This window comes from Chelonoidis abingdonii, chromosome 1, assembly GCF_003597395.2.
Source record: "Chelonoidis abingdonii isolate Lonesome George chromosome 1, CheloAbing_2.0, whole genome shotgun sequence".
NCBI classification, from domain to species: domain Eukaryota; kingdom Metazoa; phylum Chordata; order Testudines; family Testudinidae; genus Chelonoidis; species Chelonoidis abingdonii.
The window spans coordinates 1858972-1885895 of record NC_133769.1 but is presented as its reverse complement, the minus strand read 5'-3'; the positions used below and the strand labels follow the sequence as shown (position 1 = coordinate 1885895).

General features: G+C 51.3%; 1 protein-coding gene across 1 annotated transcript in view; it reads right to left on the bottom strand.

Annotated features, from left to right (window-relative positions):
- Nucleotides 1-2490: 2490 nt before the first annotated feature.
- The window catches only part of LOC116825157 (carboxypeptidase A1-like), a 27194-nt gene continuing 2760 nt past the window's right edge, over nt 2491-26924 (bottom strand). Inside the window, exons 2-11 of the mRNA XM_032780915.1 lie at nt 20064-20145; nt 16196-16330; nt 12315-12413; nt 10473-10574; nt 9066-9167; nt 8413-8523; nt 7392-7482; nt 5298-5497; nt 4195-4279; nt 2491-2678 (exon numbers count right to left, since the gene is read on the bottom strand). Of these exons, the coding sequence (XP_032636806.1) occupies nt 2491-2678; nt 4195-4279; nt 5298-5497; nt 7392-7482; nt 8413-8523; nt 9066-9167; nt 10473-10574; nt 12315-12413; nt 16196-16330; nt 20064-20145 (1195 nt within the window). The remainder of the gene's footprint in view (nt 2679-4194; nt 4280-5297; nt 5498-7391; nt 7483-8412; nt 8524-9065; nt 9168-10472; nt 10575-12314; nt 12414-16195; nt 16331-20063; nt 20146-26924) is intronic.

Here is a 26924-nt window from a genome sequence, read left to right as displayed (position 1 = left end):
GATAGTGGGTGTGGGAAGAGGATGGTGCCGGAGACCGTTCTCTGTTAGCATTTAAAAACAAATACAGCACAGGCATGATCAGTGCAAGCTTTGCCCACCCCGTGCCTCAGCCCTAAACAATAGCAACCTCTTTTTATGGATGAGAGAAAGAGTTAACTCTCTGATATTTGTGAGATGTGGGCTTGTCCATTAAGAACTGAGCCCATCCGGCTTGCACCATGTAGGCTACCACACTTAATGACTCTCGGCCATTGCCAGCCTGCCCTGACTTTGAACCAGCAGAGTAGAGGATCTAGCCAGCTCTCAGGTCTGTTAGAGAGCAGGGCTCCAGTCTTGCTCCCTTAAGGCCCAATGGGACCAAGCTCAGTCCTTTACGTATCTTTTAGATGGTGAGTGGCTCATTGTAGATCAAAAACTAGCACTTTTTTTTTTTTTTTGTAAGACTCCCGGTCAGTCCATTGTTTAGCCCTTGCATTGTCTCCCAGGACATTGTGTGGATGTCACTCTTCCTTGATACAACAGAGGATACTGTTAAGTGATTGGATTCCAACATAAGTTTCCAGCTGTCATAAAGTCACTTGGAAAACTGGACTGAAAAGAATTGTATCTTGGCATGATCAAGCTCACGTGAGTTGTGTGGAATGAACAATGGACCTGGAACTCACTATAGCTTGGTTTCTCTTTGCCAGTAGCGCTTAAGAGTCCTAACGTTACATGCCCAGTCACTAGAGACAGAAACAGCACAGCAAGGAGCAGAATTATTCCTTTTCCTCTGTGACGTTGCATCCCATAATGTTTTATAGAAATATGCTTATGAGTGTAAATGTGACATAATTGGAATATGTTTTATGCTAGGTATGCCATGTAACATATCTTTGCAAAGGTTATGATCTACTGAATATATTCATCCTATTTGTATGCATGTGTCATTTTTATATCTGAAGTTATGAGCGTTGGCTCTATACTTGTATTTTGAAGTGTTTCCTGTAGGAAGCACAGAAGGCAGATTTGGTCAACATAGTGTGAAGGGGTTATTCAAGTAATTGGGCGTACTTAACTAGCAATGGATTTGGGAGATGGCAATCCACATCTGAGCTTTCCTGGCCATGCTCAAACTAGCATGTAAACAATGGCGTCGGCCTGCAAAAAACAGAATCAGTCATAGACATGTCACTTGCCCAGGTGGCTACAGATTCCATCTTGTTGCTGTGACTTTGCACAGAAGAACAAAGGGGTTTCTACCCACAAGAAAGAGAATATAAGAGGCCCTGGTGACTTCTGCTGGCTCAAGAGATGGCCTCTCCACCCTAAAGAGATGCCTGAAAGAAACTCGAACAAAGGACAGTAACTACAGGGATGTGAGTGATTGCTGGACCCAGACTAGGAAAGAGTCTAGTCTGTGAAAGAAGCTTATTGGAACATCTCTGAGGGTGAGATTTACCTGCATTCAGTTTCCTACTGTAGTAACCTTTGCTTTGCATGTTTTTGTTTTATTTTGCTTGGTAATTTACTTTGTTCTGCCTGTTATTATCTGGAACCACTTAAATACTACTTTTTATATTTAATAACATCACTTTTTACTTAACCCAGAGCAAGTAATTATAACCTGGGGGCAAAACAGCTGTGCATATCTCTCTATCAGTGTTATAGAGGGCGAACAATTTGAGTTTATCCTGTATAAGCTTTATACAGAGTAAAACGGATTTATTTGGGGGTTGGATCCCATTGGGAACTGGGTGTCTGGGTGCTAGAGACAGGAGCACTTTTTAAGCTGTTTTCAGTTAAGTCTGCAGCTTGTGGGGGACGTGGTTCAGACCTGGGTCTGTTCTGTTGCAGGCTAGCGTGTCTGGCTCAACCAGACAGAGTACTGAAGTCCCAAGCTGCCAGGGAAAATGGGTTGAGAGGTAGTCCCAGCACATCAGCTGGCAGTCCCAAGGGGGATTCTGTGACCCAACCCGTCACATCTCCTCTATGGGCTTCCTGGAATAAGTCATCCCTGTTGCAGTTAAGGATGCAGCATTCTGCAGGATAGAGATGTGTTCAGTCTAAGATATAAAATGGAGGGGAGATTTCCTGAGGAGGTGCAGGTGAAGGATGAGAGAGACACTAGCGAGGCTGTTCTAGAGGGACACCAAAGAATCTTCTTATCCGTGGAGAAAACAGAAGATCTGGCAGGGCAATGCCTGTGCTTTTAGGGGAAATGTGCCACCTGCTTTCTTGCTGTGGGTCTAAAACTAGTGGCAGGGATGTCAGCATTATGAGCTGTACTTGCGCAGGCCACTGCATAAGGAAAACAAGGCATTTGCTTTGCTTTGGAGAGATTTTTGGGATGGACTTGAAGTGAATCCATTAAAGTTACTAAACCCAGATGGAAAAATAACACACGCTTCTTGTTCATTTGATTATTTTTTATTTAAATTGTTTTTAGCGAGTTGAATCACTCACTGGATTCCTCCAGAGAAGTAAACTGAGCTCACAGTCTGTCCTGTTTTAATAGGGATTGTCCCGCGTGTACTCCATAATGGTCATCAGTGCCAGCCATGTCTCCTCGGCAGTAGAGATGATCTGGTTGGCAGGCAGTAAAAACCCATAACTCCCTGTGTCCCGCAGTTCAAAAGTGAAGGAGTATTTAATGCCCTGGTTATAAGTCCAGTCAATGCTTCCACCGCTAGCTTGATCTAGATTCAGGAAACACATCCAAAAGGAAACAAATGATGGCTAGCATTACTAATGGGTGCAGAGAGACGGGGCCAGTTATAAGGTCATTTTAAATGTCACTGCTGAAAAATACAAGAAGCAAATTGTTGCATGGGATGGGCCCTTGCAACAAGGGGGAGTGTTTGGCTCTCAGTTACTTACACCAAATGAATAAAACAAGAGCTAGGGGCCAACATCACCCTCCATCTTCCAAACTTTGGGGAGGAGGTTTAAACTTTGCTGCTGGTCCTTAGATGATGATCTAAAAACCCACAATGCAAGTTCTGTGAACAGCAGGATGGTTTTGATCTGAGCCTTGTGGCACAGGCATATCGCTCAAAGAATAAATTACAGAGGCTGCAAAGAGTGGGGAAAGCCCAAGTTCTGTTCTCCTCACTGACAAAGCATATGGGTTTCTCCAGCCCGCATCCCTGGCTAGAACGTGGCATTTACAGTGGAGAAATCAAACTTCAAGCTTAGCTAGGGATGAGGTCGATTTGATTTAGCAATGGAGAGATTGGATGTGTCCTTTTTTCAAAGATGTGTTCTAGCTCAACCGAAAGATATAGGCTTGACACACAAATCATTCAGGGCTTATGGACACTACTGCTTACCCCCCCCGAGCAACGCAAGTTACATCGACTTAAAGCTACACCAGGCAATGTTGGTGGGAGAGCATCTCCTGCCGATATAGCTTCTGCCTCTCATTGAGGTGCAGTAATTACACCAACAGGAGCGCACTCTCCCATTGACATGGTGAGTCTTCACCATACATGCTACAACAGCGCAGCTGCATCCATGTAGCTGTGCCAATATAGCGCCGTAGTAAAGACAAGCCCTAAGTGAAATTCTAGCAGTGGCCTGTTTATGCATGAGGTCAGACTAGATGACTACAATGCATGGTCCCTTCTGGCCTTCATCTATGAATCCTTCAAAGCTTTTTTTTGACTCTTACTGCAGTGGTCAAGCAGAGGCGCTCTCACACACGCTGCACCGTTGGCCAGACGCCTTATGAAGATCAGGCTGCCTTACTTTGAAGTACCACTTATTGCCCTCCGTTGAAGGCGAGATGCTGTGTCTGTGGGGTGGCTATACCAATGTACAGCGACTGTCTGAGTCATGACACCCATCATACCGCCATTGCATTAGTGTGTTCACACAGCACTGATTGAACCCCAAAAATCCTAACCCAGCATGCACTGGGCTCAGTGTGAAAACTAGGATGGACTAGGGCAGCATTTTTTTAAGATGTTCTGACGTCCTGGTCAGGTATCTGATGGGGGTGTCCTTGGACTTTACAGGGGCTTGAGGGACCAACGGTCTGATATGTGAGCGACAATGTTCCTAACAGCTGGACAGTGGGGACTGGCTTCCTGGGATGTCTGGCCTAGGAAAGGGCTCTCGCAGTGGTTGTACTTTCCTGTAGAGTGACTAAGCTGCCTGGTTCCTCCTCCACCCGCCATGGCTAAAGGGACCAGGTCATCCCCAGTAACTTACAGATGGCTGTGATGATGCTGCCGTATTTGTACTGAGTGCCATAGAGAGAAGACAGGGCAGCGACTGCTGCTTTAGCAATATTATCCTGGAGAAAAATGCAAAGGGGAGAAAAATGAGTTAGATGCTGGATGCGAGTGGTGTCTGTGCTCAGAGGGAGCAGGGGCAGGATGCCAGACTGGGGCAGGAGAGGTTGGCAGCTTGTTGTATCTTTCCAGGGGGAAGAGATGCAAAGGCTGGAAAAGTAAAGCAGAGCGGTGTTGGGAATGTACAACTGACCAGTGCTGAGTCCATCTGTCCTGCAGAAGTCCTCCTGCTTGCCCATCACCCTGGTATTATGGCATTGCGGGAGCTCCCCTTCTTTCCTCCAGGGACTCTCCCTATGTTTCCCTCCCTCCTGTGGGTACTGGGCACTCCTCCTCCTGCCCAATAGGGAAGGCAGATTATGGCGCCATTTGAACACCAAGTTCGGGTTTGACTGACCTCTCAGTGCTTGTACTACACAGACAACGTCACCTACTGCCCCACCTGAGAGACACAGGTCAACTAAACCATGTGTACACAACTTCAGTGGGGCCCACGACCTCTGGCTCCAAAGCAGAGCAGAGGCACCTGCTACCTGACCTAAAGGAGGATCTCAGTTTGCTTGCAACAGTAGCCGGGCTCTTACCCTCCCTGTAATTCATCCACTAGAGGGCACTATTGATGGCATATGCTGAGCCAGTGCATTCCAGCTGTCTTCTGCCTTATGGTAAAATGGGATTTGTTGCCCGTCCTCCATCGTTTCCTAGGCTCTTCCTTCAACTCACCCCTTTGAATGCCTCCCTCTCACCAGTCTAGCTGGGTCGTTGCAGGCTCCAGCCAGGTGCCCTAAATTCTGCAGAGTCATTTGCAAATGGCTCCTCTGAGCCCCCAAACCCGCTTGTTCTGGTTGCAACGCAGCCATGGAGGGAGAGTAGAGAGGCCTTTGAACCAAAAATGTGTGTGAGCAGAAAAAGGAGATGTGATTACAGAGGAGAAACCCATGTGGGGAGAAAATCCACAGCTGGGGTGGAGGGGTTCAGGCCAGCCGCCACCTCACCCTGAGGGTGTGAGGAAGACCCTACCAGTTCCTGGTAATCGGCGGCCTGGGTTCTGGTATAGCCGTAGGGATACATGAGGAGCTGGCTGTAGCTATGGATAGAGATGAAGGCTTTGATGTTCCCATGGCTCTTTACAAAGTCCACGATGGCTTTCACCTCAAGCTCCGAGTTGGCGTAGGGGCCATGGTAAGTCTCAGAACAGGGGTTGCTGCTGGCCCCGGCCCCTGCAAAGGGAAGAGGGTATCTTTGCTTCAGAAACATAGTGGCTCAAAGGGTCAGTAATGGACGGGGCAGGGGGGAGTTTTCCGTCTCCAGCCAGCACAAACCCAAAGCTCTTTGGGGCTATTAGCTGTTTGGTGGTCTAGGTGGAATGAATTTGGAGGTCTCTTCTCAGTCTCTAGCAGCCAAGTTTTCACATCACCAGTATAACTAGTTTCTCCCCACCCCCACTGGCAAACAGAGACCAAGGATTGAATGGGCCATGGAGTCCTGTTTTTGACCAGAATGCCTGGTCGCAGGGCCGGCTCTACCATTTTTGCCGCCCCAAGCGGAAAAAAAAAAGCCACCTGGACTGCACCGCCCCAAGAATGGACAGAATGCCGTCCCTTAACACGTGCCGCCCCAGACATGTGCCGCCCCAGACACGTGCTTGCTCCGCTGCTGCCCGGAGCTGGCCCTGCCTGGTCGAAAAGGGACCCTGGCAGCTCTGGTCGGAACCGCTGACCAGGGTGCTAGAAGTTTGGTTGGTGGCGCAGCAGGGCTAAGGCAGGCTCCCTGTCTGCCCTGGCTCTGTGCCTCCCGAAAGCGGCCGGCATGTCTGGCTCCTAGGTGGAAGGGCAGCCATGGGGGCTCTGAGTGGGCATGGGCAGCGCACAGAGCCCCCCAGCCCCTCCAACTCAAAGCCAGACGTGCCGGCCACTTCCAGGAGTTGCCTGAGTTAAGTTGCTGCCCAGACCCCACATCCTACATCCCCTCCTGCATCCTAACCCTGTGCCCCAGCCCTGAACCCCCTCCCACACCCAAACTCCTTCCCAGAGCCTGCACCCTCTCCTGCACCCCAACCCCCTACACCAGCTCTGAGCCCCCTCCCGCACCCCAAACTCTCTCCTGAAGTCCTTACTCTGCACCTCCTCCCACACCCCAACCCCTGTCCCGGCCCTGAGCCCCCTCCTGCACCACAAACCCTTCATCCCCAGCCCCACCCCATAGCCCCCACTACCAGCTAAATCCCCCACTACCTGCCAGAGCCCCCACCCCTCCTTTACCCCAACTCCCTACACCAGCCCTGAGCCTCCTCCTGAACCCCAAACTCTCTCCTGGAGTCTTTACTCTGCACCTCCTCCCATATCACAAACCCCTTTCCGAGCCCTGAGCCCCCTCCTGCATGCCGAACCCCTCAGCCACAGCCTGGAGCCTCTTCCTACACCCCAAACTCCTCATCCCTTGTCCCACCCCAGAACCCACACCCCTAGCTGGAGCCTTTACCCCTTCCTGCACCCCAGCCCTCTGCCACAGCCCGATGAAAGTGAGCGAGGGTCAGGGGGAGTGAGTGAGAAGGAGGGGGGATATAGTGAGTGGGGGCGGGACCTTGGAGAAGGGCCAGGGAAGGGGGCGGGGCCTGGGGGAAGGGGCGGAGAAAGAGTATTTGGTTTTGTGTGATTAGAAAGTTGGCAACTATAGTCTGAACTCCCCTCTCCTCCTTAAAGGTGGGGTAAAGCACTCCAGGCGAGACTATCCCAGGCCGAGGGAGACATGAATTAGGCCGCATGCTCAGTTCCCTTCAGGTTCATCCAGGCTCTCCCCTGGGAACAAAATTCTCTGGCAATGCCCCAAACGACCCCCACTTTTCTGTTTATCGCCCTCCCCCTGCACTTGGTCCTTACGACCCAATCTCTCCTTGCAGCGGAGGAGAGTGGGCACACGCATGTGGGCTGGTGCTGGAGTCACTCCAAAGAAATAGAAGATGCTCCTTCGCTGTAGGGGCCAGCCCAGGATAAAGCCCAGCTCTTCCCATTAACCAGCCGTGGATAGCACGGCCAGGCCCTTTGCTCACTGCTTCCCTGGGCCCAGGGGAGGCCACGTAAATTCCCCCCAGGAGAAGTTAAAGGAAAACCGTACCTCCGAAACCCGCATCCCAGTTCCTGTTGGGATCCACGCCGATGCAGGTCGACCCAGAGTTGATGGACCTGGTCTTACGCCACATGCGGTTCTGGGAGAGGAGAGAATCATTTATCAGGGCACCAGCCAGGGCCGCATCGTTAACAGCCCTTTCCACAGGGCTGAGTGAGACTAGTGTCTCCTAGGGCCGATGGGTCACGCTGCACTGCTGGGGAGAAAGTCTGTTTTCTAGGCACACAGCGGCCCGACTCTCTTCTTGCTTACACTGGAGTGACTCCACTGAAGTCAATGCAGTTACACCAGTATAAACATGTGAGGAGAGCAGTCAATAGGGTGTTAGGCAGGGACTCAGGAATCTTGGATTCTGTTCTAGGCTCTGCTATTGATTTACTGGTTCACCTTGGGCAAATAATTCTCCCTCTCTCTCCACTCCCACCCTTCACCTGTCTCGGCCAACTCTTCGGTGCAGGCTCCACCTCTCACTATGTGTCTGTACAGCAGCTACCACACTGGTATCCTGATCTTGGTTGGTGTCTCCACTGTAATACAGATATCAAACAATAAGGATGTGGAGACTCAGGTGCCTACTATTTGGTCTCCCTTAACTTCTCTTGGGTGTACTTGCCTTGTGATAGCTAAATCCAGAGGCTCATGGCAACTACAGGTCAATTTCCTGACCCAGCAAGGTCCAATTGAGACCTTAACCCACATAGCAAGTTCTTCCCTGTTAGGACTGAAGCAAGCGCTGAGGCCTCCAGTGATGCTCCATGGTCTTTCACCTTTGTGTGGGCATTGCACAATGTGCCAAGTGGGGAGAAACGGCTCCCATTACATAGCACTGAAACAGTAGCGTATCAGGACCCAATGCACGGCTCACCAAGCTGCAGGGACCCCTCTTGCCACTCCCCATCCAGCCCCCAACCTCCCTCCCCCTCTGCTCACGAGCTTGTTGCCTGGAAGTCCTGAGCCAGAGATCTGATTGCTGTTATAAAGGCCGGCTGAGGCGGCCAAGGAGAAATACCTCGGTGTGGGTGAAAGCAAAGCCATCGGGATTGGTGATGATTTCCAGGAAGATGTCCAGGTTGTCCAGGATGGAGGTGAGAGAAGAGTCTTTGCCGTAACTATCAACAATCTGAACAGGGAGGCACAGACACATTAGTCATTCTAGCACTGGGCTTCATTGCACTCATAGGGCCAGAGCCACAGCCTGTGTAAATTAGCTGTCACTTTACGCCAGCTGAGAACCTGGCCCATTATCCCTCGCCAGCTGCAGGGTGTGAAACCCTGCAATTTTGGGGGCTTGTTTCAAGGGAGCAGGAAGCTTATTCCAGCCTTTTCTGGCCTCCATGCACAATTCCTGCCTCTGCTAGGGCCCAACCCTCTCACAGAAGTAGCACCACCGACTTCACCAGCTCTTAACTGTCGTGACTCTGTCAGGTGAGCTTGATGCTGCCTCTAGGTCAAGCACATCCCAGCTAGGGTGACCAGATGTCCCAACTTTATAGGAACAGTCCCGATTTTGGGGTCTTTTTCCTATGTAGGCTCCTATTAACCTCCATCCTGATTTTTCACATTTGCTGTCTGGTCACTCTAATCTCAGCTAGTAGGGTCCCATGTCTCTCTTCACCCCTCATCCTGGAATGTGCCATTCTCAGCTGAAACAGCCGGCGGTACCTTCTTTGCAAACCAGACTCCGCTGGCCTGAGTGATCCATTCCCGGGAGTGGATGCCGGTGTCGATCCAAATAGCTGGGCGCTTGGTTCCTCCAGTGCTGAACTACATGGAAAAGCAAAGATGCAGGGGGAGGGGGTACCATCCTTTAGTACTACGGATCTGAAAGCTGCTCAGGTGACCCATCAGGGAGTCTATGCCATGCCAGATGTCTTTGAGCTTCAGAGATCTCCCTCCCCCTTTTTAAATGACATCATGCTTAGGAACAGGGAGCTCATATATTCCCAGAGGAGCCATCGTCCATAATGACCAGACCTTTTGGCACTTGATAGATACGCTGTATTGTATATTTCTTCACTTCTCCCTGAAATGCAGCTGCGTCTGGGGTGGAACATAGCAAGAGCACTAGACTGTAGTTTATGAAAGGAGGAAAACAATTTTAGGGGAATTTAGTCAGCAGAATGTACTAATTACCCAAGTTGGAATTTAGCCCCAGCACCAGGGTTACTGACTGTACCCCTGCAAAACGTGTTGTGGGAATCTTTAATGACCATAGGGGGTCAGGACCACTGCTTTGCATCTCATACAAAAGATAGCATCTCCAGCAGCACAACTCCCTCTGTGTCATGCCAGGGCATCGGCTTAGCACTGATTCAGTGGGAAAAACTGAGTCACACACCTGGTAGAAAAGTGTCCATCAAAAGCTTTTCAACGGAAAATGCATTTTCTGACAAAAAGGAAATTTTCACAAAAAATATCCAGTTTTGTCCTAGATTTTTAGGTTTTTTGACCAAAACTCGAACAGTTCCACAGTAAAATGTCATTTTTGTCTACATTTTTTTGCAGGAAAAATCTCATCTCTAGGAATCAGCTACTGAGTCACAAATCCCATTCCCTGGGTTCTCCTGGAAGGCCGCCAGCCAAAGCTTGACTTGGCCCCACTGAAGACAATAGAAGAGTCCATCATGGGGCAAACACCGTCCACCAGAACTCAGAAAGGATGTTGAAAGCAATTAAAATATTCCCCAGGAAAGACTAGCTGGCAGGGGGCAGAGCAAGATTGGAGTAAATATGCTTTGCAGAACCTCTGTGGTGGTATTTAGGAAGTAAATGCCTCTTTGCTAACTAGCAATAGCAGAACTTCATTAACAAAGAAGCTACATTATCCTACTGCTCACACCATGTTTTCACCAGGGTAACTCCACTGACTGCCGTGAAGTTGCTGCTGATTTACACTGAGGCAACAGAAAGTAAGGGTTGAGCTTGTGTGTTTACACAGAGTATGTGGGCTGATTCTCTTCTCCCCTGCTATACATCAGGAGTTACTCCACTGAGATTAGTGGAGGTACAGCGACTAGAAGTCAGTGTGAGATTCGAATCAGGCCCCGTGTCTATCCCCTGTGACTTTACCTTCAGGACGTAGAGAGGGCGGCCTTCGTAACTGTTCCCGATCTGAATTTTGCTGACCAGGTCTGGATTTTCAGCGACCAGTAAGTCCATGAAGTCGTAGATCTAGTGGATAAAGAGGTTGCTGGAGTTAGGTCTAAACAGCAGATTGGCATACGCCTGTGTTGGCCCCACACTCCTTTTGCTTCAGGTAACCCCTGGAATGATTTTCTAGTTTGATTCCAGTGCTTTCTGACCCATGATGTAGGGCTTGGGAAGGGGCTATCCAGTCCTTATCTTCCCTTTACCAAACTTTAAACACAAACTTTGCCATTTGTATATAGCTGCCCAGGAGGGGCCCTTTCTAACTAAAGTGCTTGCTGAAATCTTTGAATGGAAACTTTCATTTGCTCTTCCTCGTGTTGCGCAGCTGCGGTTGTGTATCCGACTGCCCTGCTCACCAGAAAGTCTCAGATGATATGGGCCAGTGGTTATCTTTCCTTTTTGTTTTTGCATAGAAAATGCAATGAATTGTGGGTGAAAAATTAGAGGCCGGTGTGACACTGCACCCCATATTCTTCGTATGATAGGATTACGGAATAATTATGATGCAATTTATGCAAGAGGGGTCATGTAAGATGTCATTGGAAAAGTTATGATTTGCTGATTATGGTTATCCTATTTGTATGCATGTATCATTTTTGTATCTGAAGTTATGAATATTGACTATGTATCTGTATTTCACATGGAGTTACACCTTGTTAATGCCCACTAGATAAGATGCTTTCAGTCTAGATAGCTGGTTGGGAAGGGCCTAGTCAGGGCAATGAGCTATTAGGGAAAACAATAGGCCTTAGGAGAAGCTTATCTCCTACCTGATGAGCCTTCCTGAGAACGCTACAGACAGCCTGTAAGTAATGGCTGCTATGACTCTACAGGGACATGTGACCAGACCACGTGATGCTGGACTCCATCTTGGGATGTCAGTATTTTTCCACTGACTAATCTGGGAACCAGCTTTGGAACAAAGGGTTCCCACCATATGCCAAAGCTATATAAGGCAGGAAGTGACATCATCTGTTGTTCTTCTTTCCCCACCCAAGAAGACTCCTGGAAACACCTGAGGAACAAAGACTGAACTGGGGGAAGTGCTGGACCAGGCTAATGGGATTTCTAGCCTATGCATGAAAGGCCTGGGGATTCCAAGCTGTCAAGCAAATGCAGCTTGCCCCTTAAGGATCTGCAGTCTGTTTGCATCATCTCTTATGGTGAGAATCTACTAATTCATATCCAGTCTATCTAGTATATTAAGCTTAGTTTGCGTTTTTTGTTTATTTGCTAGATAATCTGCTTTGATCAGTTTTCTACCACTTATAATCACTTAAAATCTTTCTTTTGTAGTTAATAAACTTGTTTTTGTTTTAATCTAAACCAGTGAGCTTTGACTGGAGTGCTTGGGGAAAATCTCTGCATGGTCCTCTTCACACTGAGGGAGAGGCAGACTGGGTGTTGAACTTTGACCAGGGCAGGACGGTACTGCTCTGGGGTCCTAGGCTGGGAAGCTGGTAGTTAGGGAGCCTGCATGTAACTGCAGCTGGATGTGTTCCTACCCATGTGAATGTGGTGAAAATGGAAGTTTGGGTGCCATGCCTTTAAAATCAGCCTCCAAAGTATCCCATCACCTCAACACGGCAGAGAAAGCAATTCCAAAATGCATCTTTCCCACAATGCAAAGTGTGTACCCACCCATGGAGAGCGTGCACATGGCCTATTCAATGGTGAAAGCCTGTCTCATATTCTCCTTCCGCAAATGCGCCTCTCAGACCCTGGTGGGTCACGTGTCAAAGGGTGAGCACCAGCCGTTACCTCATCCAGAGTGTGGTAAGAAGCATAGTTAAAAGTCTCCACAGATTGGGGCATGAAATGATGACTTATCATCTGAGTCTGTTCCTCATCCACCAGCGCCTGGAAGATGCAGGGAGAAGAGTCTGTTAGGCAGGACTAGTCATGCAAAGGCATCACCAAGAGCAGGCAGGCTTTGGAGAAGAAAGAGTATTGATTATACCGAGGAGCAGCGCCGACTCTAGGCATCAGTGCTCCAAGCATGTGCTTGGGGTGGCACTTTCCAAGGGGCGGAATGCCATCCCCCCTGACCCCCACCCCTTATTTTTATTTTTTGCTTGAGGTGCAAAAAGCCAGGAGCCAGCCCTGAACCAGGATGTCCCCTGTCAGCTGAGGCTTCCAGGCTGAGCTGGAACTGACACTGCAGCTCTGGCTTCAGTAGCTAGATGGCATGACGACAGCCTGAGTTGCGCAGGCTGGACCGCAGTTCAGGCTTCCCTGCCGCTGGAGAGCCCGAGCATCATCCCCCCGAGCTGGGCCCGGGCTGCGGTGGCAAGAGGGGCTCAGCTCCGGGGGACGATGCTCTGGCTCTGCGGCGGCGAGAGGGGCTCAGCTCCGGGGGATGATGCCCTCCAGCAGCAGGGCAGCCTGAACTGCAGTCCAGCCTGTGTGTGAGGGGCCGGGGAGGGAGGGGTCCTGCTGCCACCACTGCTCTGCTCTGAGTCTCCCCAGGGCGGCGCAGCGTTTCCCCGCCGAATGGGCTGGGCAGGGGACGTGGGTGCCGGCTCATGCACTGATGGGCAAGTGGCTGGGCAGCCCGAGCTGCCAGGAAGCTGCCCCCTCCTGCCCCCGGACCCAGCCCGCCATGCACCTGCCCCATCTCCGCCCTGCGCTGCCTGCCCCGGGCCCCCACAATGCCAGGGGTTGGGAGAGGCAGAGCCCGGCTCTGAGAGGGGCAGCGGGGGACACTGCCATGCTGGGGGACCCCCGTGGCTCAGGCACCTGAGGGGTCAGTGTCTGTCCTCTCGGCTCTGCCTGCACGGGGCTGGGGCAGCAGCTGTCAGCGCCTGCCCCTCTCAGCCCTTGTACCTCCCCCCATCGCTCCTTCGCCGCACCCCTTCCCCTTGTACTGTCCCTTCACCCGCACCTCTCCCTTGTACCCTCCCCAGCTCTCTCCTCCCGCACCTCCCCCTTCTCCTGCACCTCTTCTCCCCCAACCCTCCTGATCCCCCCTCTCCTCCTCCTCCTCCCTCCTCCACGGGTACATCACACCCCGCTTCACCCACACCTCCCCCTTCCTCTCTTCTCCCCCAACCCTCCTGATCCCCCTCTCCTCCTCCTCCCTCCTCTGCGGGCACATCACACGCCGCTTCACCCACACCTCCCACTTCACCCGCACCTCCCTCCTGTACCCTCCCCCAGCCCTGTCCTCTCGCACCTCCCCCTTCTCCTGCACCTCTTCTCCCCCAACCCTCCTGATCCCCCCTCTCCTCCTCCTCCCTCCTCTGCGGGCACATCACACGCCGCTTCACCCACACCTCCCACTTCACCCGCACCTCCCTCCTGTACCCTCCCCCAGCCCTGTCCTCTCGCACCTCCCCCTTCTCCTGCACCTCTTCTCCCCCAACCCTCCTGATCCCCCCTCTCCTCCTCCTCCCTCCTCCGCGGGTACATCACACCCTGCTTCACCCGCACCTCCCCCTTCCCCTCTTCTCCCCCAACCCTCCTGATCCCCCCTCTCCTCCTCCCTCCTCCGCGGGCACATCACACCCCGCTTCACCCACACCTCCCACTTCACCTGCACCTCCCCCCTGTACCCTCCCCCAACCCTGTCCTCCCGCACCTCCCCCTTCTCCTGCACCTCTTCTCCCACAACCCTCCTGATCCCCCTCTCCTCCTCCTCCCTCCTCCGTGAGTAAATCACACCCCGCTTCACTCGCACCTCCCACTTCACCTGCACCTCCCCCCTGTACCCTCCCCAGCTCTTTCCTCCCGCACCTCCCCCTTCTCCTGCACCTCTTCTCCCCCAACCCTCCTGATCCCCCCTCTCCTCCTCTTCCCTCCTCCGCGGGCACATCACACCCCGCTTCACCCACACCTCCCACTTCACCCGCACCTCCCTCCTGTACCCTTCCCCAGCCCTGTCCTCTCGCACCTCCCCTTCCCCTCTTCTCCCCCAACCCGCCTGATCCTCCCTCTCCTCTTCCCTCCTCCGCGAGTACATCACACCCGCTTCTCCCACACCTCCCACTTCACCTGCACCTCCCCCCTGTACCCTCCCCCAGCCCTGTCCTCTCGCACCTCCCCCTTCCCCTCTTCTCCCCCAACCCGCCTGATCCCCCCTCTCCTCCTCCTCCCTCCTCCGCGGGTACATCACACCCCGCTTCACCCATACCTCCCACTTCACCCGCACCTCCCTCCTGTACCCTCCCCCAGCCCTGTCCTCTCGCACCTCCCCTTCCCCTCTTCTCCCCCAACCCGCCTGATCCTCCCTCTCCTCCTCTTCCCTCCTCCGCGAGTACATCACACCCGCTTCTCCCACACCTCCCACTTCACCTGCACCTCCCCCCTGTACCCTCCCCCAGCCTGTCCTCCCACACCTCCCCCTTCTCCTGCACCTCTTCTCCCACAACCCTCCTGATCCCCCCTCCTCCTCCTCCCTCCTCCGCGGGTACATCACACCCTGCTTCACTCGCACCTCCCACTTCACCCGCATCTCTTCTCCCACAGCCCTCCTGATCCCCCTCTCCTCCTCCTCCCTCCTCTGCGAGTACATCAAACCCCGCTTCTCTGCCAGTGTAGAGCCCCCAAGAACCCCCACACCTGCTCCGCTGCCTGAACACTCTTTACTAGATCCCCATCCCTTGCTGGGTACAAGGTTTGAGGTTTAGTCCCTGTGCCTTCCATGTGCACTTGGAGCACTAAAGATTGGGTTGCGGGGGACAGAGGGTGTGAGATTTATATTAAAGTAGAATAAAAATAGGAGAAACAGTTTGATCCCCACTGCAAGTGTAAATGGGGATTGCTGTGGTGAACGAGGAGGTCACGTTTAAGGGGGAGCCCAGGGCTGGGGTGGCAGGGAATGTAGGGGAGGGGGAAGAGAGAGCCCAGGGCTGGGGCAGCAAGGGGTGGGTGGTGGGGGTGAGAGCCAGGGCTGGGGCAGCAGGGGATGCGGGTGGAGGGGAGAGAGAGACCCCAGGGCTGGGGTGGTGGGGGTGTGGGTGTGGGAGGGCACTGGTGGCGGTGGAGAGCCCAGGGCTGGGGTGGGAGGCAGCCAAAATTTTTTTTGCTTGGGGTGGCAAAAAACCTAGAGCCGGCCCTGGGGAGGAGAACGTGCCTTTCATTTCTGTGCACCTGCTTCCCCTTGTAAATGGCTGAGCTTTGGCAACGAGTTACAATTATTGGGCCAAACTCTTTCTCAGTTTCTGGTCAGTCTGATGCTTTGCTCTCAGGATCTGATCACCCAATGAGCGTTTGTCCTACAAGCAGAGTTTCGATGGCATGAGCTCTCAGGTTTACCTGGCGAATTTCAATTAGGCTCAGCTGAATTTAGCTCTTGACCAAACTCACTTGTTATTTTCCTGATTCACCACCAGGCTCTTAAAAACGAAGGGCCAAAACCTACTCTCAGTTCCACACCCATGCAACGCTATTGCCGTCTGTGGAATTGAAAGCAGGGATCCAACAGACGGCAGAACTTGGCTTTGTATCCTCAAACAAAAAGGCGTCGAGCTGGTTTAACTTAGGAGGAGACTTTGGCCCTGGAGAGAACTCTCAGGGTCACAGTGAGTTTCATGCAATATCTCTGGTCTCCTGACCCACCCCTCTCTGCAGAGTTACTACTGAAATATGTTGTCAGTTGGCTAGTGACATACAAAGGAGGCAAACCACAATCCAGCACTCACCTGTAGGTCATCTATCAGGATGGAATAGCAAATGCCATTAGACTCTAGGAAGATTTTGACGGCTTGAAGGCTGGCGAAGGGAACTCGTACATCTATAGGAACGTCTTGGCCTCCAGGTCCCCGCCAGAAATCCAGCTGGCAAAGAGCGTAAGAATATAAGAGCGGCCACACTAGGTCAGACCAAAGGGCCATCTAGCCCAGTATCCTGTCTTCTGACAGTGCCAATGCCAGGTGCCCCAGAGGGAATGAACGGAACAGGGAATCATCAAGTGATCCATCCTCTGTCACCCCTTCCCAGCTTCTGGCAAACAGAGGCCAGGGACACCATCCCTGCCCATCCTGGCTAATAGCCATTGATGGACCTGTCCTCCATGAACTTATCTAGTTCTTTTTTGAACAAAGACAAAACAAATAACCATTAGCAGTCTTAGAAATATTTGGACCTGTCAGCCAGCCAGGAGTGCTTTTTCAGTGCACCATAGGGGTACTTAGCTGTATGAAATCAGGAGATGTTTCCCTAGTGTTATTCAATGAGGGGGAAGTTAGTTGAGGGGAGAGGGATAGCTCAGTGGTTTGAGCATAGTCCTGCTAAACCCTGGGTTGTGAATTCAACACTTGAGGGGGCCACTTAGGGATCTGGGGCAAAAATCTGTCTGGCAATTGGTCTTGTTTTGAGCAGGGGGGTGGATTAGATCTCCTGAGGTCCCTTCCAACCCAGATATTCTATGGACAAGTCCCTACATAGTGAAGGACCTAATAGTTGTGTAAGGGTTTTAGCTCTGGGAAGGCACCAGTTCACTCCTGAGGTGAGATGGAGCTATCATAAGGGCTGAGCAAGCTTAATAGGTGCCTCTAGAGATGAAGAGAGGTATTAAGAGGTGAATGGCAAATATAATTCCTAAGTGAGGGACATGTGTATTAGTGTCAAGTATCAGAGAGTAGCCATGTTAGTCTGGATCTGTAAAAGCAGCAGAGTCCTGTGGCACTTTATAAACTAACAGACATATTGGAGCACGAGCTTTCATGGGTGAAAACCCACTTCGTCAGACAACATGCAGCCGACAAAGTGGGTTTTCACCCACAAAAGCTCATGCTCCAATACATCTGTTAGTCTATAAGGTGCCACAGGACTCTGTAAAATTCAGCCATTTCAGTTGCAAACTTTTGTCTCAGTTTTGATTAGAGTTGGGATCTTGTGGCACTCTTTACCTCAAAGCAGCAACCTGCAACCCCCAGCTCCACCCCTTCTGTATAATTGTGACATATTTTATACAAAGCATGTCATGGAAGATATCGTATGCAAGCTCATGATCTACTGAAACCCACTGTTCTGTTTATGTCTAGCATGAGTGTGTATCAAGTTATGAGATTTTGCTGTATGGTTGCTACTGAAATATGTTGTCAGTTGGCTAGTGACATACAAAGAAGGCAAACCACGCCCAGGAGGGCATTCAGTGACCATTAATCAGCAGGAGAGTTGTAATCAAGGGATTTACAATGCCATGAGTGTTGCACAAGCACCATACAATGGGGCCTGCTGGACTGTATGGCTCAGTTGCACAAGACCACACCAGGAAGGTCGCTGTAACTCAGGGACATTTCCTGAGTGGCTCTGGGAGCATTCCCGCAATTTAGCTGGGTGTGGGGCTCCACACGCTGTTGTCCTGAGTGATAACAGCACCCGGAGGGGTTTGCTGCTTGGCACTAGCAAAGCATCTTGAGAGAGAACCCAGGCTGGAGAGTTAAGGGGGCAGTACCCCAGTTCCAAGTTGTACCCCAGGGGTCCCATCACAGATCTCAAACCCTTTTGAGGGGCGTGTTTGAAATTTGAACCTAGTGATGGATTCCAATTTCTAACATGCCCCTCCCTTTATAATGGGCCACACCTGAGCCTCGGTTCCAAAAACCTCCCCACTAGGGGTGCACATGAGACATTTTTCTGGATCTGATCCCATCTCTAGATTAAATCCCTGTGGGGGGTGCACAACCTGAGGTTCACCCAGAAAGTCAAAGCAGAGCTCAGTTGGAACGGACTAGTTTCCCTTTGCTGTGCGCTGAAACCATCCACTGTCTCCAAGTTCACTCAAAGACTTTTAAGTCTCAGCAACCCTTCCCATGAACCCAAGGGTCTGAGGCTCCTCTCCCACCATGCAAATCAGGAATGAATCCACTGCAGTTAATGGACTTACATTGGTCTAAGTGAGCGCTGACTCAGGCCTGGGGCAGTCTAGGCTAGCCAGCCATTAAGAGCAACTTGTATTGTGTCTTTAAGAACTAGGGCCCAGCTTGCCATGAGGCCAGATTTGAGTGTCTTAGCAAAAGTGTGGCACAGATTTTATATGCTGATCGCCCCTGCACACACACACACACACACGATCTGTTCTGTTCTTCATCTCACCTCTGGTTCCTGAATGCATCAGGGCGGGATGTCAAACCTAGCACGAAGAGCCCCTCTGGACCATGAAGCAAGCTGAAAGGAGCTAGGTGTTCCTTCCTAAGTGCTTAGCTTAGGCTAAGACTTAAGGAGATCCTGTGTGGGGGCAACTAAGCAGTGCAGGCTGGGTGAGTCAGGCTGGGGGCTAGAGAGAGCCATCACATCCCGCAGCCTCAGTAAAGCATCCCCTTGCTACTGGTTGTAACAGACTCCTGCTGCCTCTTTTCCGTGAGGGACAGGGCAGAAGATGTTTTCTTACCTAGCACTGGTGCATGGAGAGTTTTTTAACTTTATCTGCTGTGCTCCAGGATGGGAATCCTGGGGTTTCCCTCACTGCTGCAGCCCCCTCATAATGGAGAGGCAGAAGGGAGCGTGGGGAGGCAAAGGAGGAGCTGGGAGAATAGGGAATCCGCCCCCAGCGGTGCATGAAAAGTAAACTAAGCTCCTCTCTCTGCTTTCCACACAGCATGGGAGAGCCGGAGAGGCGCAGCAGCATCTGTTGGGTTATGTCTGAAACGGAAAACTCACCAGGGCTGAACTGTTATGTTCCAAACACTGGGCAGTTCCCAAGCAGGGAACGATGCGGAGGGTCATAGGGAGGCAGCTTTTGAGGCTTTTGGGAGGCACTTGTTCCATTTGGAAAGTAAAGGAACAGAGAGTGACGGTGAGAGAGAAATACAGACACCTAAAGCCCCCGAGTGCCTTAGCACCCAGCGAGCAGAACGGACCTAGAATCTCACAGTCTTGCTGTTCGCAGACAGGGGAGACAGGACAGAAGAGACAAGTGGAAGGAAGGAAACCTGACGCCCATACAGGGCAAATTCCGACAAAGAGATGGAGGAGGTCTGTTCCCAGGGCATAATTAACACTTTTGGTATTGTTGTCGCACCCGTTACAGGCAAACTGCGTGTGGCGAGGGCTTTGAAGAGTTAATGAAGCTGCACGGTACCAAAGCACCATCACGGCAGGCACTAATTGTTCTCATTTCCTGGCAGTCTCAGCAGAGGCCAAGGACTGGATGGCCCTGGAGACTGAACTCCTCTAGAGATGGTCCCTTCTGGCCAGCGTTGAGCCATATTGCTACGGGCCCATGTGGTACCAGTTCTGGGGATCATTAGCAGCCTCCTGGCCAGGGCTGGCTCCAGGCACCAGCTTAGCAAGCAGGTGCTTGGGGCAGCCACTCCAGAGAGGGGCTGCACGTCCAGCTATTCGGCGGCAATTCGGTGGCGGGTCCCTCAGTCCTGTTCGGAGTGAAGGACCTCTCGCTGAATTGCAGGAGACTGCAATTGCGGCACTTTTGGGGGAGGGGGGGGCGGGGGCTGCTTCAGGCGGCAAAACCCTTGGAGATGGCCCTGCTCCTGGCCCCAGGGCTGTTAATCTGGTGCCCTTATCAACAGAGGCCTCAGACACGGCTGATCTGTGCTTTCCCGTTACCTGCAGCTCCTGCAGCTCCTCCAGCTCCTTCACCTTCTCCACACTGGCTTCATCAGCAACGAAGATACGGAGCACCTGGTTCCTGTGCAAACAGAGAGGAGTTACTGGGGATCATGGAGGACAGTTTGAAGGAAGTGAGACCGGACCAAGCAATGGAACGCTGAGGGGTTCACACACCCATTCGGTTGGGATGTTAGAATGTGGTGTATGCAATGGACATCATCAGGCATCGTACTATTCAGCTCTTGTGTGTGGCTTCCCATCCTCAGATCACAAAGCACTTTACCAAGGCAGGTAAGTGCCATTACTCCCATTTTACAGATGGAGACGCTGGACAGGAGAGGACTTGCCCAGGTCAGACAGGAATTCAGTGTCCAAGCCAGGACTAGCACCCAGGTATCTTGATTCTCAGCCCTATGCCTTATCATATGGACCATGCAGTAGCATTAGTCATTCACTGAGTGCCATGGGTGTGCTTGGCATTGACCAAGCTATAGAAGGAAATAGAGTCATGCCCTGAGTGGGAACAAGCTCTAGCAGTAAGACCCTACCGCTCATAACTCCACAGGCAATAGAGTCATAGAATTAAAGGCGGGGCAGGACCAGATCATCTAGTTTGGGCTCTTAATACACCCCCATCACTCAGCACCAGCAAATTAAACTACAGTGGCACGGGAGTAGTCTCACAGGCAAACCCACTGATGTCTGGTTGGGCTGCAAAGGGATAGTCTCCCCTTGATCACATCAGCAAGAGTTACACACTTATGTAACAAACCCACACTCCTAGGGATACCAAGAATACCCAGAGTTATAATTAATGACAACACAAGTTATGAAAGGTTGGGACACCTGAGGCTTCATGGCTTAAGCCAACCCTTAATTATTAAGGTATGTCTACACAGCCCTCAGCAGCAAGATTCCCAGCCTGGGTCACCAAACTAGGGCTTGCACGACCACTCTAAAAACAGCCGTGCGAACAACACTTTTTAGTTATGACTCTGGTTGGAGCTCGGGCTTGGAAGCTCTCCTGCTTCCTAGGCATCAGAGCCCAGGCTCCAGCTCAAGCTGGACATCTCCACAGCTTTTTGTAGAGCAGATGTGCGGGCCCCACAAGTCTGTCACCTCAGCTGCCACAGGCTATGTAGACACAGCTTTAGAGACCAGGATGAAATCAGGGGGGAAAGGGGCAGATTATCCCACGACTGCAACCTTCCTCTGAGGCATCTGCCACTGTCAGGGATGGGATTCTGCATTGGATGGACCTTGGGTCACATCCGGACTGGTCCTTCCTCTGTTCCTGTAGCTATCGCTCACATCCCAGGATTAGAACGCACACGTGACAACAGGACATTCAGCCAGCTGTGTGAAACCCAATGAATGGGGACCGCGTCCCAGTGGGGAGTCCAGAGACCCCTTCCAAACGTTATAGGGGTCTGACCCAGCAGCAGTGTGCCCTCTAATTTTCCCCCACAAGCGTGCGGAATGATTTTTGTTATGTGCCCTAATATGGAGGTGATGTGTGATTTGTGCAGGCTCTGGGGTGGGGCCGGGGGTGAGGGGTTTAGGGTGCAGGAGGTTGCTCCGGGGCTATGGCGGGAAGAGAGGACTCCGCCGCAGCTCTCTATCCCCATAGTAGCATCTGGACTGTGGGGGAGAGGCACCTTTGCCCTGCCCGTGGCAGCTCCAGGGCTGGGGCTGCGGGATAGACACTTCTCCCCTATCTGCAGTAGGTCCGTGGCTGGGTTGGGGATGGCAGGGAGAGGCATCTCTCCCGGCTGCAGCCTGAGTGCCTGCGAGGTGCATAATAGGCCGCTGCACGGCCACACAGCTTAGAGGGAATTCAGCCCAGCAGTTGGGCTGAACCCTGAGTGCCGGATGTCGTGGTTCTAAAACTTTTGTACTCGTGACCCCTTTCACACAGCAAGCCTCTGAGTGCGACCCCCCCCCCCTTAAATTAAAAACACTTTTCAATATATTTAACACCATTCTAAATGCTGGAGGCAAAGCGGGGTTTGGGGGTGGAGGCTGACAGCTTGCAATCCCTCATGTAATAACCTCACAACCCCCTGAGGGGTCCCACCCCCCAGTTTGAGCAGCCTGGATATATTGGCACATGAAGAGAAGGGAGTTACCTTACATGTTGAAGGCCAATTTAGTCAGGGTGGATGTGGACACCTCCTCATCAATTATTGGGAGTGGACCACATCCACTCTGATTGAATTGGCCCTGTCAACACTGGTTCTCGACTTGTGAGGTAACTCTCTTCTCTTCACGTGCCAGTATATTTATACCTGTATCTGTAATTTTCACTCCATGCATCTGAAGAAGTGAGTTTTTTTACCCACGAAAGCTTATGCCCAAATAAATCTGTTGTCTTTAAGGTCCCACCAGACTCCTCATTGCCCTTGTGGATACAGACTAACATGGCTGCCCCCTGATATTTGTAGTCCTTATGGGAGCTTTGCCTGAGTGAGGGGTGCAGGAGTGGGCTGGTGACTAATAGCATAGACGTTAGTGTGAGTAAGGGCAGCAGGAGGCAGCCCACTGATGTCCTAGTGCAGAGCATGTTGCCTCTGCTGCAGATGATCCCTTCCGCAGGGGCACCATTTGGAGGGACAAGTTTCATACAGGCAGCGTGCTCCCAGGCAGCACTCTTAGCTACAGCCCAGCGTGACTGTGGAGGGTGAGTTCCCAGAAGAGAGGTGCTGTTCCCCGTTTGTGCCTCTGGGGCAGGCAGGGTGGAAGTATTTTCCTTACAAAGCAGAGGCAAGGTGATTAAGATAAGGACGGGCTGGTGATTAAATTAAGGATCTGGAAGTTGTTAGATGAGCCTGTAAAACAGGAATCCCTCTTCAGAGGGTGAGGAGGTGTTGATGGGATGCAGAAGAAATACAGCTAAGCCCTCTGAGCCAAGTTTACATTCAGAAAAGAGGGAGTTTTGAGGGGTGCATGTGAAAAGAAGGGGACCAAAAACCCAGGGAAGGGCGAGCAGTGGTACAGAGATGTTCCCACTCTACCTGTGGTGCTTATGTGTCCCCATCGCCATAATGTTTGAGTGCCTCACAATGTCCTCGCAGCCCCTCTGCGGTTGAGCAGTGCTGTTATCCCCATTGTACAGATGGCGCACTGAGGCACAGAGAGACGAACAGCCAGATTTGTAAAGGTATTTAGACACCTAGAGGGATTTTCAAAGGCACCTAGAAGGTAAGGTGTTATGTAAACCCCACTAGCTGCCTAACTGCACGTTTGGGTGCCCACAAATCTTAGAAATTCTGTCCCTAAGGCACGGGACCAGGGCCAGCCTTAGGGAAAATGGCACCCTGGGCAAATTTGTATTTTAGTGCCACCCCATCACCGCTGGCCCCCTTGGGCTCCCCACAGTCCATCACCTCCGGGCCCCACTGCCTCCCTCCAATGCTTAATTTGTATTGCAAGAGGTGCCAGAGCTCAGCCCCAGGTGATCTGATAGTGGAGGCTGCTGGCCGGGCACCCAACTCTGACGGCATCGCCACCGCCAGCAGCAGCATGGAAGTAATGGAACATGGTGTATTTCCAACCTTGCTTCTGCGCTGCTGGTGTGGCTCATAGTGCCTGGTGCTCGGCACGTGGCTCCACGGGGGCTGTGTCTTGCCAGAGCCCACGGCCCTCCTTCTGGCCACTCCTGGCTCACCAGGGGCACCATTTCAGATTCTGGGAGGGTGAGGCAACTTTAATTATGATTCCAGGGGCTACTTAGGCACCTAAAAACTCAAGGGGTGGGGGTGGGGGGATTGGGTTTTTTTTTTTTTTTTGCAGATAATTTAGGAAGTAGCTGACATGAGCACAGTATCTAATTCCCATAGAAAGAAAGAAAAAATATACACAAACATCAATTCCAGCCATATTTTAAGTGTATATGTAAATTTAGAAGCATCAGGAGATAATACAGCAAAATATTCCCAATCCCAAACCTTGAGGTATCAGTTCTGGAGCTCTCAGAGATACACGTTTGATACTTCGTACACTCTCTCTTTAGGAGAGAGAAAGCAAAATAAATGAAATCTGCTTACTTTCTCTAACAGACACACTCTGCGTTACTGCCATTAGCTACAATATTTTAGTCAATTGTTTTCTACGCCACTAAAAATGTGCAGACTTAATTTTAACGTATATGATTAAGGTGGGTTTTTTCCCTCTCTCTTTTATTAAGAATAGGAATTTATTTGTCTAATTATTTTGGCATTTATGTTTACTGATCACAGTCACGTATGTCAGCAGACAGGCTCCTAGAAGCAGCTTGGCCAGGGGCAGGAGCTACACAGAAGAGTGGTGGGGCACCCCCTAGTCTGGAGGTATCCCCTGAGAACAGTGTCCTGGGCAGTCACCCAGCCTGCTCATCCCTAAGGCTAGCCCTGCACTGGCCCGAGATCATGCAGAAAGTCCATGGCGGGAATAGAACCCATGTCTGTGGGGGCTGGTTCCCTAGCCACTGGACAGGAGCGGCTCCAAGCCCCAGCATACCAAGTGCATGCTTGGGTTGGCAAGCTGCGGGGGGTGCTCTGCGGTCGCCGCGAGGGTGGCAGGCAGGCTGCCTTCGGCGGTTTGCCTGCGGAGGGTCTGCTGGTCCGGCAGCTTTGGCGGACCTCCTGCAGGCGCCTGCGGGAGGTCTGCCAAAGCCGCTGGACTAGCAGACCCTCCGCTGGCAAACCACCGAAGGCAGCCTGCCAGCCGTGCTTGGGGTGGCAAAAACCCTAGAGCCGTCCCTGCCACTGGACCAGCCTATCTCTTTGCTATGTGCTGTAAACAAAGAGGATCCTGATAGATGGGATCAACACCAAGCTGGCCAGTGCTCTGAGACTCCAGCAATCAGCCTGAGGCGATTGGGAAGGATGTCACGGTTGAGGGCATGAAAAGCAGCACAGGGGTCAGGAAGGATGAAGAAAGAAAGAGAGAGAATGAGAGCCAGCTGAAAGGTGATCACTTAACCCCCAAGGGGTGGCAGGTTTTGCCCAGGCTGGGTCATAGAGTAATGCCTGTTGGGCAATTTTAACTGAATTTTGTTTTGTCATTTTTTGTTCCGAGTCCCAGAAAAGGAAGGAATGAGAAAGTGTCGTGTGAGCATCAGCTGTGTTTATGTCTCAAATTCTTAGGGTTTCAGCTGTATCCAGACCCATTCCAGAGCAAAGAACAGAAATTGCCTCCCCAGAGTCCATAAAGTTGATGATTATCATCATGATTTGTATTATTCACTGGGCACCAACTGTGCGCTCAGCACTGTTCAGCACATACCTGAAAACGTCGTGCCTGAGCCAAAGCATATAAGATGTGTAGCCCTGGGTAAGATGGATCAGATATCTAAGTATGCAGGGCTAGCTTTAGGGCGATTCAGCCGATTCCCTTGAATCGGTCCCCGGTTCCCTAAGAGGGCCCCGCGATGTCCCAAAGGAGCTGCCACTGAAGTCCTGGCACTGTTGGTGGCAGCAGCTCAATCATTGCTGCTGTCTTCGGTGGCATTTTGCCAGAGGGACCTTCCTCCGCAGCAGCAATTGAGCTGCTGCCGAAGACAGCGGCGGGACTTCGGTAGCAGCTCTCCGCGGTGCCTACAGCCAGCCCTGTAAGTATGAAGTGTATAGTTATTGAGAACATGTTAATGTCTATGAGTGGAAGAACAGATGGCAATTTACTTAATTAAGGACTAAAAGATTTGACCCTCCAACTTTTTTTCAACAGAAAGAGCTGCCCAGAGTTCCTGTACCTGTTTCCTTTCTTGCCTGCAGTGGGCCTGATATACCTCAGAAGTCTCAATTTTTTTCTCAGCTTTAAAAGGTGGAATGTTCTTGGTGTTTGGTTTTAAATAGTGTCCTGTGAGAACTGCAACCCAATTGCTGCAGTGTTGTGTTTAAGGTTCTTCAGGAAAGTAATTAGCCTTTAAACAGAAGTGAAAGTAGTGCTGCCAATTCTCATGATTTTTGTCGGGAGTCTCATGATAATTATTGTCTTCCTTAAAGCCCCAGCTCCTGGAGTCAAGTGGATATGTGCTGATTTCAGTCTTCATTCTTAAAGAAAAATGAAGTTTCTATCCCTTGTAGCTGTGGAGAAAGCACGCCCAAATGTGACCCCCCCCCCCAGTGTCCCTACAGGCTCAAAAAGCAAGTATCAAATAAAAATCTATTATTTTTACAAAATCTCATGATTTGTAAAGCCAGTCTCATGATTTTTGGTGAGCCTGATTCATGATTTTTGACTATTTGGGGATGGCAATACTGTGAAAGTGACTTGAAAATGTCACTTTCACTCCTGTTTAAAGTCAGTTTCTAGTCTGTTATTTGTAGTGAGGTAACAACCCTAGAGCTCCAGGCAGGTGCAGCATAATCTCATGGGGCTTTGTCCTAGTAGGATGTTTCCAACAGTTAAATGAGCTATTCCAAGTTTGGTGAACTTTGAAAAAGTGATAGAAAGTCATCTAGACTTTTCTACAGTTGTTTCACTTGTTGTATTCAAGAGTTAGTAGCAAAGTAAGAATATACATTCAATTTTTAAACCTAACCTTTGTCCCTTACGTCAGTGGTTTTCAAACTTTTTCTGGGGACCCAGTTGAAGAAAATTGTCGCTGTCCATGACCCAGTGGAGCTGGGGATGAGGAGTTTGGGGTGTGGGAGAGGCTCAGGGTTAAGGGGAGAGGATTGGGGTGTGGGAGTTAGGGCTGCTGGGTGGGGCTGAGAATGAGGGGGTCAGGGTGTATAGGGGGTTCTGGGCTGGGGCAGGGGGTTTGGGTGCATTGCTGCCCACAGGCATTGGCCTCACAGCTCCCATTGGCTGCAGTTTCAACCTATTTGCCTGGTAATGAAGGTAGGCTTACTGGCTGGAACTGCCAGGCTCACC